At 41.7% G+C, this 13,172-nt stretch overlaps 1 protein-coding gene across 9 annotated transcripts in view; it reads right to left on the bottom strand.

The window, feature by feature from the left end:
• The window catches only part of TNIK (TRAF2 and NCK interacting kinase), a 381,221-nt gene that overhangs the window by 141,210 nt on the left and 226,839 nt on the right, over positions 1–13,172 (bottom strand). For all 9 annotated transcript variants that reach the window (XM_081954743.1, XM_081954744.1, XM_081954747.1 and 6 more), the window contains exons 5-6: positions 9,242–9,352; positions 1,521–1,611 (exon numbers count right to left, since the gene is read on the bottom strand). In XM_081954743.1, coding sequence (XP_081810869.1) covers positions 1,521–1,611; positions 9,242–9,352 — 202 coding nt within the window. The remainder of the gene's footprint in view (positions 1–1,520; positions 1,612–9,241; positions 9,353–13,172) is intronic.

Genomic DNA, 13,172 nt, shown 5'->3' with positions numbered 1-13,172 from the left:
TGGTTATGAATCTCTGTCAAGACTGTACCAAATACCTTTTGCAATGATTCGTTTATGGAAGTAATGCAAAGGTAAATAAATGATTCGATTATGAAAGTAATACAAAGGTAAATAAAATATCTGTTGTGTCCTACTTCACGATTCCAGATGTATTTATTTATTTTGATACTGCTCAAATTTCGCATTAGAACTGAATCAGATCATGCACCATTTCTGACAAACTGCAACAAAGTTTGTTTCTTTTTTTAAGTACCAGAGACCTATGTGTTGAGCTACTTGGAGAATGCATTGCAGCTCAGCTACAGTAGAATTGCATAAATAATACTGCTGATCTCTTCTAGTTATTTTTGAGACCAACTCTACTTTAAACATTCTGGCCCCATCCTTTCAAGGACCAACTAATGTTTAATGTATAAATCCTTGAAATGGTACCTATTCAATACGCATCCAAAAATTAACATATTTTAAATAGGCTGGGGAGTACTGTAAAAATGCTCAAGAAAATTTGAAGTGACATTGAGAGCAAAAGCGACAGTTGGAAGGGATTATGGCATGCTGATTTTCCTAGCCAGAATCTCTTTTAAAAGAGCATAATCTTTCAAGAATTGTAAGGGTTTTATTCTAAGAACATAACAACTTCAAAGAATGAAGGCCATGTTATCTAGTATTCTTCACAGCCTTTTGGTAGCATATTGCTCTACATTCTAAGGTTCCTCATGGCCATGGATCCTGAATTTTTTTTTCTCCCAAGTTTCTTGAGTAAAGTAGAACTGATATAAAGCAGAGGGGTCAAGGTCAAGGCCCGCCGGCTGGGTCTAGCCCATGGGGTGATTAGATCTGACTCAAGGGGCCACCCTGGAAACAATGAAGGACCGGCCCGCGGTGCCTCGTCCAGCAAAAATGGAGCTCGGGAGGGCTGTGTGCGGCAGGAGTGATGTTGAACTGGCCACGCCCACCCTGGCCACACCCATCCCGGCCCCCCAAGGTCAAACACAACCCTGATGCGGCCCTCAATAAAATTGAGTTTGACACCCCTGATATAAAGTCCATGTTCAGGTCTACTTCTTAGAAATTTAAAGAGAAATTCTCAGCTTTGGTAGTCCTTAGAACAGAGATTCCCAATCTTTCCAGCTCGTTGCCCTTGCCCCGGTGTGTTGGGCTTGTGTGGCATGGGCCCTCCACTCGCACGAATGGAGGTTTGCGCTCGAGCTGAGGGTGTTTGCACTCGCATGCAAAGCTGCACTCACATAAGTGGCAGGCACTTCTGCCCGAAGCTCCACTCGCGCAAGTGGAGGTGCTTGAGGAGAGGGCGCGTGTGTTCATGCTTGCCACCACTCGTGTGGGTGGAGCTTCACGGGCGCACACTTACCCATCTCTGTCAGGGTTTTGAACAGGCCGCAGCCCGGGGGATGGGGACCCCAGCCTTAGAAGGCAAGACCAATGAAGATTTCTCAATTAAGCTTCATTTCATTCTTCCTAGTATTTTGTTTAAATAAAAAGCCATCGTCCCCAAAACTTACCTAGTTTAACTTCTGCATTTTCAGTTAGCAAAACATTTTGGCCTTTAATATCTCGATGGATCACTTTGTGTTGATGGAGATGACTCAAGCCCTAGAGAAGTCAGTGAGAGACATAATAAATATATTGTAAATAAAGAGAATGTATTTATTCTGATTTTTATTTTGAGAAAATAAAATTAAAGAAAATCCAGCATTGGTTAAGTAACAATTTTTACGTTTATTGCACTGAATTGTGTATGCTGTCTTTTATTTGCGTCTATTTAACATTTTACTATTCTTAAATGCAATAAGAAGAATGGAATGGAAATTTACATGTATACCAGTGGTGGGTTTCAAATTTTTTTTGAACCTGTTCTGTAGGTGAGGCCTGCTTTGTGGGAGTGGCTTGCCAGCCATGTGACTGGGTGGGAGTGGCTTGCCAGCCATGTGACTGGGTGAGAGTGGCTTGCCAGCCATGTGACCAAGTGGAGTGTCTTGGCAGTCATGTGACTGGGTGGGCGTGGCCTTGTAAAATGTGGTGAAGCTCACTTAACAACGCTCTTGTTTAGCAACCAAAATATTGACTCAGAAACTCTGGCATTTGAAGCACTCAAGTTTTAAAGCTGTCAAGTTACAAGACCTTTGCACCCCTAACCCTTTAGGAAAAAACCCCCCAGGGATGTTCAAACTTGACAGCTTTAAGACTTTAAGGTTTAGATAGGACTCTTAGAGGTGGGCGGGGGCAATTGGTGAACCAGCCAATCAGTAAGCGGCGGGCGGGGCAAGTGTGGTGCGGACGGGCAGAGGGAGGGAGCTGGAACCGGTTTTAAATGGCACGGTAGATTTTTGGAACCTCTTCTATAGAAGAGGTTAGAACTGGCAGGAACCCACCCCTGATGTATACACACATGCATTAACACAGGTGAGTAAAATTCGTTTAATATCGTTTTCCTTAAAATAATTTTTCAGCCATTCTCTATAGCAGGGGTGTCAAACTCAAAGCCCGGGGGCCGGATTCAGTACACGGGATGCTTAGATCTGGCCTGTGGGGCCACCCTGGAAACAGCAAAGGACTGGACTGTGGTGCCTCTGCCAGTGAAAACAGAGCTCGGAAGGGCCACATGCAGCCCTCCCGATCTCCGGTTTTGCTGGCAGAGGGTTGCAGGAAGCCATCGCAGCTGGAAACGGAGCTTGGGAGCCCATTTTCACTGACAGAGTGCTCGGGCCACCATAGACATCCCTGGCACGAGTGATGTCGAGCTGGCCACGCCCACTCCGGCCCTCTGAGTTCAAACACAACTCTGATGTGGCCCGCAATGAAATCGAGTTTGACACTCCTGCTCTATACATTCTACCCAATATATAATCGGCAAATGACCATATTCATTAGGTAGCAAAAGCCACCTAATTTTGGGCAGACTGTTGGAAGCTGCTATCTATCATCAGATCAGTGTTTCTCAACCTCAGTTGGCTGGGAATTCTGGGTCTTGAAGTCCAGACAACTCTCAGATTGAGAAACACTGCAGTCGACAAGAAACCATATAGTTTGAGGAATGGCTCAAACTTAAGCAAAACATTTGAAATGTTTGATGGGGGGTAGGCAGTTTAGCAGAAAATTGAGGCAACAGAAACGTTTTCACAGAAAATCGGCTAACCACTCAAGCAGTCATCTTTTCCCTTACCTGATCAGAACATAGCATTGTTAAATAGATACTTTGTTTAAGTTGTTAAAGTCCTACTACAGATAGTCCTCGACTTACAACAGCTCGTTCAGTGACCATTTGAAGGTACAACGGCACTGGAAAAGGGGCTTATGAACATTTTTCATACTTACAACTGTCGCAACATTGCCATGGTCATGTGATCAAAATTCAGACCCTTGGCACAGTCTCCTATTTATTTAAGAGCTATGGTGGTACAGTGGTTAGAGTGCAGCACTGCAGGCTACTTCTGCTGATCACCTGCTTCCAGCACTTTGGCAGATCGAATCTCACCAGGCTCAAAGTTGACTCATCCTTCCATCCTTCCGAGGTGGGTAAAATGAGGACCCAGATTGTTGGGGCCAATAGGCTGACTCTGTAAACCGCTTAGAGAGGGCTGTAAAGTCCTGTGAAGCGGTATATAAGTCTAAGTGCAAAGTATTATGTCAATTGCAGTCTCCTGGGGTCATGTGATCTCCTTTATGCTCCCTTCTGACAAGCAAAGTCAATGGGGAAGGGTGGACTTCCCATTGGGGCAATGGAGAAGATTCACTTAGCAACCATGGTACTAACTTAACAGTTCACTTAAGGACTGTTCAAAGTTGCAACAGCACTGAAAAAAGTGACTTATGACAATTTTTCAGTTACCACCTTTGAAGCATCCCCATGATCATGTGATCAAAATTCAGGATCGTGGCAACTGGTTCACACTTACGGCCATTATTGTATCCCAAGGTCAAGTGACCACCTCTTACAACCTTCTAACAAGCAAAGTCAATGGGAAAGCCAGATGCACTTAACAACCAGGTTACTAACTTATCAATTGCAGTGATTCACTTAACAACTGTGGCAAGAAAGGTCATAAAATGGGACAAAGTTTACTTAGCAGCTGTCTCACTGAGCAACAGAAATGTTGGGCTCAGTTGTGGTCGTACGTCGAGGATTACCTGCATCCCTTTACTCCAAACTACATTAATTATTTTAATATAATTATGTAAGAGTAATCCTATAACCGTATAGGATTTCATTTAAATATTTTTTTTCAAACACCTCTGCTTTTTTTTAACCTTGCCCTTACTGTATTCACTTTTAAGAGTACATTTTTGCAGAAGGACTGTACAAGCTTCAACTCTGAAAAGCTTCTGTGCCTTGGTTTTTATAAGAATCTTTTTACCCCTTAGTATTAAGGGTCATAAAAAAGACAGTATAAGAATTCAATCTGAAAATGAAAATACGATCTCAAAAGTTCCCAAAGTGATGTTTGCTGTTTAGAATTGAAACAAAGCACTTGTTTATTTAGAGTAAGCAATTCAGCCGCAACACTTTAGCAAATTGCTATGAAAAGCAAGCAATAGTGTGATTCATCAACAGTGCTACTTTTATTTCTGGCACAAGAAGACATAGTTGCACAAGCTGGAACTTACGTTTATAAACTGGAAAGTCAGTTTCTTAAAATAGGTGAGTAATGAATCAGGTTCAAATTATTGAATTGTTCTCTTTGTTGCCACAAATGTAAAAATGTCAAAAAATCAGCCAAGGCTGTCAGCTTAGTGGTGGGCCTGTAGTCATCTGGCTGTCAACTCTTTCAGGTAAACCTGACTAAGTTGTTCTCCACTTTTATTTGTCATCCAATTGCTTAAAGTATAACTTGCTTTTAAAAAAAAAGGTATTCACAACATATGCACATATTTATTGATTAAAAGGGAAACCAGGTATATTCAAAGTACGAATCAAAGATGAGAAAGGATTTCTTTGTTGTTGTTCAGTTACTAAGTCATGTTTGACACTGACGTGACGTGTCTTATACGATGGAACATATTGTGCTAGGTCTACCTGTCCTGAACTGTCTGCAAAGGATTTCTACCTGTCAATTATTTAATACTTACTTTTAGCCTTCCCCCTTCTCAAGTTATCATGCTGCAATAAAAATACCTTTAGAATAGAAAAAGAGAGTTGGATGAGACCTTGGAGGTTTTTAGTCCAACCCCCTGCCTAGGCAGGAAACCCTATACCAGTGATGGCGAATCTGGCCAGCTGAGTGCACCCTTTTTAAAAGACATTTTTCGCCCTCCCCAAGCTCCAGAGGCTTTATAGGAGCCTGGGGAGGGCGAAAAGAGTCCCCCCCCCGGAAGCCCTCCAGAGGCTTCATGAGCTTTCCTGAAGCCTCCGGAGTGCAAAAAACTGGCCCTATGAGCAAACCGGAAGTTCGCGAACAGACTTCCTGTTTGCTTGGAAGGTCGTTTTAACTGCTCTATAGGCTTCAGGGAAGCCTCTTGAAGGCCCCTGAAGCCTTCGGAGCGCTTAAAACGATCCTCCGAGCAAACTGGAAGTCACTTCCGGTTCGCTCGGAGGGTCGTTTTGACTGCTTCGGAGGCTTCAGGGAAGCCTCCTGAAGGTCCCTGAAGCCTCCGGAGGGCTTCCGGGGGGCGCTGGGAGGCTGTTTTCGCCCTCCCCATGCTCCTATAAAGGCTCTGGAGCCTGGGGAGGGCGAAAAAAGCATGCAAAAATGGGGGGGAGTCACCTGTAGTGTGCGCATGTGCACTGGGAGGGTCGCGCATTGCATTATGGGTGCGGCACGCCTGCACACGACCCCCCTTATGGCACGCGAGCCAAAAAAGGTTCGCCATCGCTGCCCTATACAATTTCGGACAGATGGTTATTCAACATCTTTTTAAAAACTTCCAGTGTTGGAGCATTCACAACTCGTGGAGGCAAGTTGTTCCACTGATTAATTGTTCTACCGTATTTTTCGGAGTATGGCGCATCTTTTTTCTCTCAAAAAAGAGGCTGAAAATCTGGGTGCATCGTATACATTGAATGCAGCATTTTTGGCCTCCCGAAACCCTACCCCCTTTGTAAAAATGACCATGCATAGCCTTTAGGAGGCTTCCAGAGTGCTCCTGGGAGCTGTAGAGGGGAAAAATGAGCAAAAAACGGGCCGTTTTTTGCTCGTTTTTGCTCCCCCCCAGCCCACAGGACCACTCTACAAGCCTCCTAAAGGCTATGCATGCCCATTCTTTGACAAAAAACAGGCCCGTTTTCATGAAATATGGGCCACTTTTGGGAGGGCTGCAGAGTGCAAAACCTTTTTTAAAAAATTTGCCTCTTCAAAATCTTGGTGCGTCTTATACTCCAGTGCATCTTCTACTCTGAAAAATACAGTAACTGTCAGGAAATTTCTCCTCAGTTCTAAGTTGCTTCTCTCCTTGATTAGTTTCCACCCATTGCTTCTTGTTCTACACTCAGGTGCCTTGGAGAATAGCTTGACTCCCTCTTCTTTGTGGCAACCCCTGAGATATTGGAACAGTGCTATCATGTCTCCCCTAGTCCTTATTTTAATTAAACTAGACATACCCAGTTCCTGCAACCGTTCTTCATATGTTTTTGTCTCCAGTCTCCTAATCATCTTTGTTGCTCTTCTCTGCACTCTTTCTAGGGTCTCCACAACTTAGAGCAGGGGTATCAAACTCAAGGTGCTTAGATCTGGCCTGTAGGGCCGTCCTGGAAACAGCAAAGGACAGGCCTGCAGTGCCTCTGCCAGCAAAAATGGAGCAGTCACAGCTGAAAATGGAGCTCGTGAGGGCCGCGGGCAGCACTCCCAACTCCCTTTCACTGGCAGAGTTTTGCAGGAGACCATCTCACCCGAAATGGAGCTCGGGAGCTCGTTTTCTCTGGAAGAGTGTTCGAGCCACTACAGGCACCCCTGACATGAGTAATGTTGAGCTGACCACGGCCACCCTGCCCACGCCTAACCCTGCCCCCCGAGGTCAAACACAACCCCGATGTGGCCTTCAATGAAATCAAGTTTGACACCCCTGCTTTAGAGCAAGCTGTAAAGAATCAATTTGGTTTGAAGGATTTTTAAGCTGTCACGTTCCTGCATTCTGTATCTTCACTTCCAGGTAACTAAAGGTTATTTGCAGGAGGCACTAACTAGTAGATCTCAGAATGGCTGTATCAGATTGAATTCCGCATAACCTAATAGGGTGAAGTCCACCCACTTCTCAAATAAAACTGTGCTAGCTTGATCTTCATTTGGATCTATGGTCATTGAGAGGATTCCAGCAGAATATCTAGCTTTAGTGTGAACGTTTTATGGATTTCCATAAAAGAAATAAAATTTAAAAAGATAGTGTCAGACAGATTGTAATATATAGCAAGTCCTCTGTTTCTTGTGGAACTTGCATATCATAGCTGACTTTGCTACGTAAATAAAAAGTGAAATGATTTCCACGTATAACATAACATCCAGAGATTATCCTGATTCTCATTCTTTTAAGAATTTGTAGGAATTCTAAACGGTAGTAAAAAAGAAAAAATCATTTCCCAATTTTCTTGTTCCATTTGAGTCACTCTGCGTGAAAGTATCTGCCTTCATCCCTAATTTGAATGATTTCCTCCATTTCTATAAAGGGATCTGGAACTTTAATTTTAATACATCTGCTCCTATTAATATTAAAGAAGGAGTTTTCTTTCTAAAAAGAAATGGCAGATTTCAAAGATGAGCAAGGAAGAGAGCCAAATAACTTTCATTCATTCATTATAAATTGGATTTAAGTGACTATGAATCATTCATACAATCCTCTAATGACTAGCCACCAAGCATTTCGAGCCATCTTCTATCTCGTGACTCTTTTCTCATCAACTAAATTCAGAACAGAGATTAGGTACAGGCATAAACATTAGCTCTTAGCAAATTAATTTATAAGCTCTGGATAAAGCCTTAGAAATAAAAATTTCCCTTTTTCTCACCACTATCTTCCATTCTAACCCTCACATTCTACTACAAAGTTTTAATTATATAGATAGTTCTCAACTTACAACCCACAATTGAGCCTGGAAATTTTGCCATAAGTTGTGGTCATAAGTCCAGTTGCCACTTGACTGAACTCAAGGTTATACTGGTTGATTAAGCAAATCACATGATTGTAAGTCAGAATCCAGCTGATCCAACAGGTGTTAACTATCATTTTTAGACAAAAAACATGGCAAAATTTAATCACATGACACTGCAACTAGTCATAAATACAAGCTTGTTGCCAAGTGCCCAAAATGTGATCAAATAACCAGAGGGCTGATACGGCAGTTGTAACTTTGAGAATGGGTCATAGGAAGTCCGTTGTAACTTTGAACAGCAATTAAGTGACCAGTCATAAGTGGAGGACTACCTGTAATTTGAGAGAGAGAGAGAGAGAGATACTGAAGCCTTAAAGAAAGAAGTTACTCAGTCTTAAATAAATAAATAACCATTTTTTATACAACAGCATATAAAGACTATCTTAAAATGTTGAGAGAATACTGTAAATATACCCTCTCAATTCTATCTAGGTATAAAAACAATCAATTTCTAACAGTAGTAAATGGTAGACAATAGGAACAGGAGGCAAAAGAGTCTCAGGGAAAGGGAGAACATTGCAATATTCAACCTTTATTTTTCATGCATGCATGCATGCATGCATGCATGCATGTATGTATGTATATAAAGTGTTATGTCAAAGCACCTGGTGTGCCCAAATATGGGAGGGAGCATACTGCTTCCCTTCCTCGGCTCAGCTGATAAGGAAGAAGAGCTTGTGGCTTAGAGGCCAATAAACTGCCTAACATGTAAAACAGCCCAGGTTCAAATCCCAGTAAGGGTATGGCTAGCTGATGAGAGCTAAATAGCTTGAAATAGATCTATACTAGTCTACCTTTATTTATTTATTGCATTTTTAGCACAAATGCAATACACACACACACACCACACACACACACAGACAGACAGACTGACAGACACATACATACATATATACATACATATGTGTGTGTGTGCGTGCGTTGTATTTGTGCTGATAAATAAATAAAGGGAGACTAGTATAGATCTATTTCAAGCTATTTAGCTATCATCAGCTAGCCATACCCTTACTAGGATTTGAACCATATTTGGGCATACCAGGGGTTATATATGATGCATAAACCGTTCGGAAGGAACTAGCATTATTTTTGTATAGGTTTGATGCAATGACATCACAGGGAGATGGTTAGCTCACTTTGGACACATACCCGTAAAATCTCCCTGCAGATATAGGCAATCCACTCCTCCTTCAAAGTGTTCCCTTTTGTGTTCTTGATCAGATCAGTAACAGATCCAGCACCACAGAACTCCATCACCAGCTGTCAAAAGAAACAAAAATGCAACTATTATAATTAAAAATAAAGTGTCTTCTGGGTTGCATTAACCCAGTAGAATACATTTAATTGACAGTCTATGCTATTAAAATGGAAAAAAAGTTTAACAACAACAACAACATTCTGATTCTACAAAAAACCACCCTACTTGGAACAACTTATATCCTCTGACATTACCTTAACGGTTCCTAGGTCTTTGGTTAGGACTCGAGCTGTTGAGATACCAACCAGTCCCAAAGGCTGTGAATCTCACCAAAGATTAACCAATAATAATAACAACACACACACACACACACTTAATTAAATGGCAAGTCCTCCACTTGCAATTTCACCGTAGCAGTTTGGAAATCCAAAAGAAACTAAAGAAATGCTTTCTTGAGGAAAGGGCAAATATTATTACTTAAATATTATTGCAAAATAGCATTTCATATCTCAGGGGCTGCCCCCTGAGGGGCATATCTCAGGGGCTGCCACAAAGAAGAGGGGGTCAGCCCATTCTCCAAAGCACCTGGAGGCAGAAGAAGAAGTAATCGATAGAAACTAAACCAAGAACTAGGGAGAAATTTCCCGACAGAACAATTAATCAGTGAAACAACGTGCTTCCCAAACTTGTGGGTGCTCCACCACTGGAGGTTTTTAAAGAAGAGAGTGGACAACTATTTGTCTGAAGTGGTGTAGGGTTTCCTGCCTAAGCAGGGGGTTGGACTAGAAGACCTCTAAAGTCTCTTCCAACTCTGTTATTCTGTTATTCTCTCCAACAATTTTACAGCACTTCACAATGCCTATTTCGTTAGTTTTTTGCAATAACCATTGCAAAAGACAGAGAAGAAATACTCTCCGTTAACAGATCAGGAAATGAAGCTGAAAAATAACAAGTGTTTCAGGAATCCCAAGGAGCTAACGGCACAAGATGGGTTGGAAAGCTGATCTTTGAAGCTCCAGAACTTCCATGAAAGCTTCAGAAACCAGCTGGAGTCAAAGCTACTCCCACACTGCTGCTTATATTTGTGGGAATGAAGAGTAGTTGATTATCCTTTTAAAATAATAAAAAAAGAAATAAATAAAGGCTGGAACATCATAAACAAATAAGGAAACTGCTTCAAAGCCTCTGACTAAAGCCATGATTCAGATTTCATAGGGCGAGGAACTTAAATTAATCTTCATGCAAAGCAATTATTTTTCCATTATACCTCTGATGCTAGGTCACATTTGGATGAACACATCCTGGCTTGATAAATCAGTATATACAGAAGCTTCACAAACCTGAACAAAGGGACTTTGGTCTTTCTTTTTTCATGACGAGCAACCAAGCTGAGAAGCCACAGTTAAGTATGTCTTCTTCTATTGCAGAACTATGAACTACAGTTAATTTCCAAACAAGTCAACTTTGCTTATTGTAAACCCATTAACCATCGGATTTTGTTCAGGTAGAGCACAAAATTATCATTAAACGGTAGCTTCCCAGTTTGCTGCGCTTCACACACTCAGAAACTATAGGACAGTAAGCATGCTAAACTAAAATATATTAGTCCTCTACACCAAAATGTTTGAAAACATCTCATCAGCCTTGGACAGATTTTTTGTCGCCGGCTTGAAGAACTTCTCTTGGATCTATCAGGGACGTTGCGATGTCCCTGAGATCAGCAAGACATATTCTTCCTGTTCACCTTCTCTGTGAGACGGTTTAGGTCCAGCGGCAAAAGTATCGGCTGTGGTCTCGGAGCATCGAGACCGCACGTCCGTATTGTCGCGACTTTGGCTCCTCCTCTCAGGTAGGCCTATTTTTCACCCTCCCAGAGCCTTCGTGTGGGTCCTGTACTTACCTGGCATGATGAATGGGCTGCATGTAGACTCTTGAGAAGGGCGGGGTGGGCAGGGCCAGCCGGTCCTTGCAACAACCGGTTCGAAGAACCAGATGCAAAATTAGCATCTGGTTCACCCAAACCGGTGTGAACTGCCTGAATCCCACCCCTGGTTCTAGATCAAAACAGGCTCAACTTTATTGGAAAGTTGCTATTGGGGGGAGGGGGGATTGGATGAGGAAGTTCTTTGCAAACCAGATTGAGCTTCTGAAGCATCAATTTAAGAGACAGTGCAAAGTACCCTAACGATGCCTGCTTCATAATAAGTGACCCGATATTGTAATACAAAAAGCAGTGATTTGTTAACAGCTTCATTAGGCATTCTTCATTAGTCATTTCTTATTCGCAGCCATCTTTTTTGCTTTCTTTATGTTTTTGAACTTTGCACGTGTTTCTTACCTCCCTTCAGTCTTTGTCAATAAATCACGTTATCCAATAGCTTCATTCATCTCAACCCAGCTACTATAATCTGAGATCCGGCTATGCCGACGCTCTGCATGGAATGTCAACACAGAGAGTTGACAGACAGATTGCTTTTGTGGTTCAGTCACTAAGTTATAGTTGACTCTTCATGACCCCATGAACCATAATATGCCAGGTCCCCTTTCCTCCACTGTCTTCTGGAGTTTGCTCAAATTCATGTTTACTGCATCAATGACACTTCTCCTTTTGCCTGAAATTTTTCCCAACATCAGGGTCTTTCCCAATGAGTAGACAAATCGATAGATCTTGAATATATTGGGGCAATGATTTCTCTCATTAGATGTTATAACTTAGGAACAATTTTATCCACCATGAAATGCTCTATTCCATAAAATGTTTACTTTAGTATGTTCATAACTGAGATTGTTATGTATTAAGTAAAATCTAGGTAGGATGTTATGATAATACAGAAATCCAGTTCCCTGTAGGAATAGCCAACATGGCTAAAGATGTGAGACAAGAGAAGTTATAGTCCACCATCTGTCACAACATTGTTACAACCCCCCCCCCTCAACAGCACCCACAATATGAGAAGTGCCTTCACTTGCTTATCCTTCAGTGTGATTTATGTTCTTGTCTACCAACAAAACCCAGTTGGATTCTACGTAAGAAAGCTAGTTAAACTCTGTACAAGAGAATAAGTAGAAAAAAAGCATACATCAGAACTCAAAACAGTGACAAGACCGTGGCACATCATTTCAGCCTCCCAGGATACTCCATCACTGAGTCAAGGTAGCATAGGTGAAACTGAGAAGCTTCCCCACCAATAAACAAGAGTACAATGAAAAATAGGCAAACAGCAATATGTTAGAGATCATCAATCTACAATCAGAAGGTTTAAACAGGGACAATGGGTTTTCATATCAATTATTGAGTAAATCTAGTAGCTTATGTACGTAGATCTATAATCTTATTTTCCCTGATCCCTTTAATCATCTGCATTTAAAGTCCTATAAGAGGAACCTATTTAGTGCATCACGTAAAGTGAGCTGCTGTTTATGAAATCTTTTCCAATGAAAGTTGACCTTGAAAGTGCTATGGGAGTCCATATTTATTTTATTTTCACCATCTTTCCTTTCCAGGATCCTGTCTTTTTCTAACAGAAAAGGGGCCTTTGTATTTATTATTTTCAGTCCTCCACTTAGCAGATAACTGCCATAACACATAATGTTATGAATTTGGTCCCATGAATAGTGTCATGAATCTACATGAATGTTAGTCTCATCCCAACATCAGCTGCATTTTCCAGCAGCTCCCCAAAATTCTGATTATATCCTGACCTTGCTTTGGGACCAGGTTTTCCTTCCTTATGCTAAACTCCCACTCATGTCAGCACAGACTGGGCTAATTCATTTTCTTCCAGTCTGAAGCCTAATCAACTGTACAGAGGTAAGCGCTTAGCTAGGTTTGTATGTATGTTAATAGGGTCTGCATCATTTACAGAAAAGCCAAGAGTTGCA

This window comes from Natrix helvetica (genome assembly GCF_964273705.1).
Source record: "Natrix helvetica genome assembly, chromosome: 5".
In the NCBI taxonomy this organism is placed as follows: Eukaryota; Metazoa; Chordata; class Lepidosauria; order Squamata; family Natricidae; genus Natrix; species Natrix helvetica.
The sequence above is the reverse complement of the archived record's forward strand: the minus strand, read 5'-3'. Positions and strand labels throughout refer to the sequence as shown.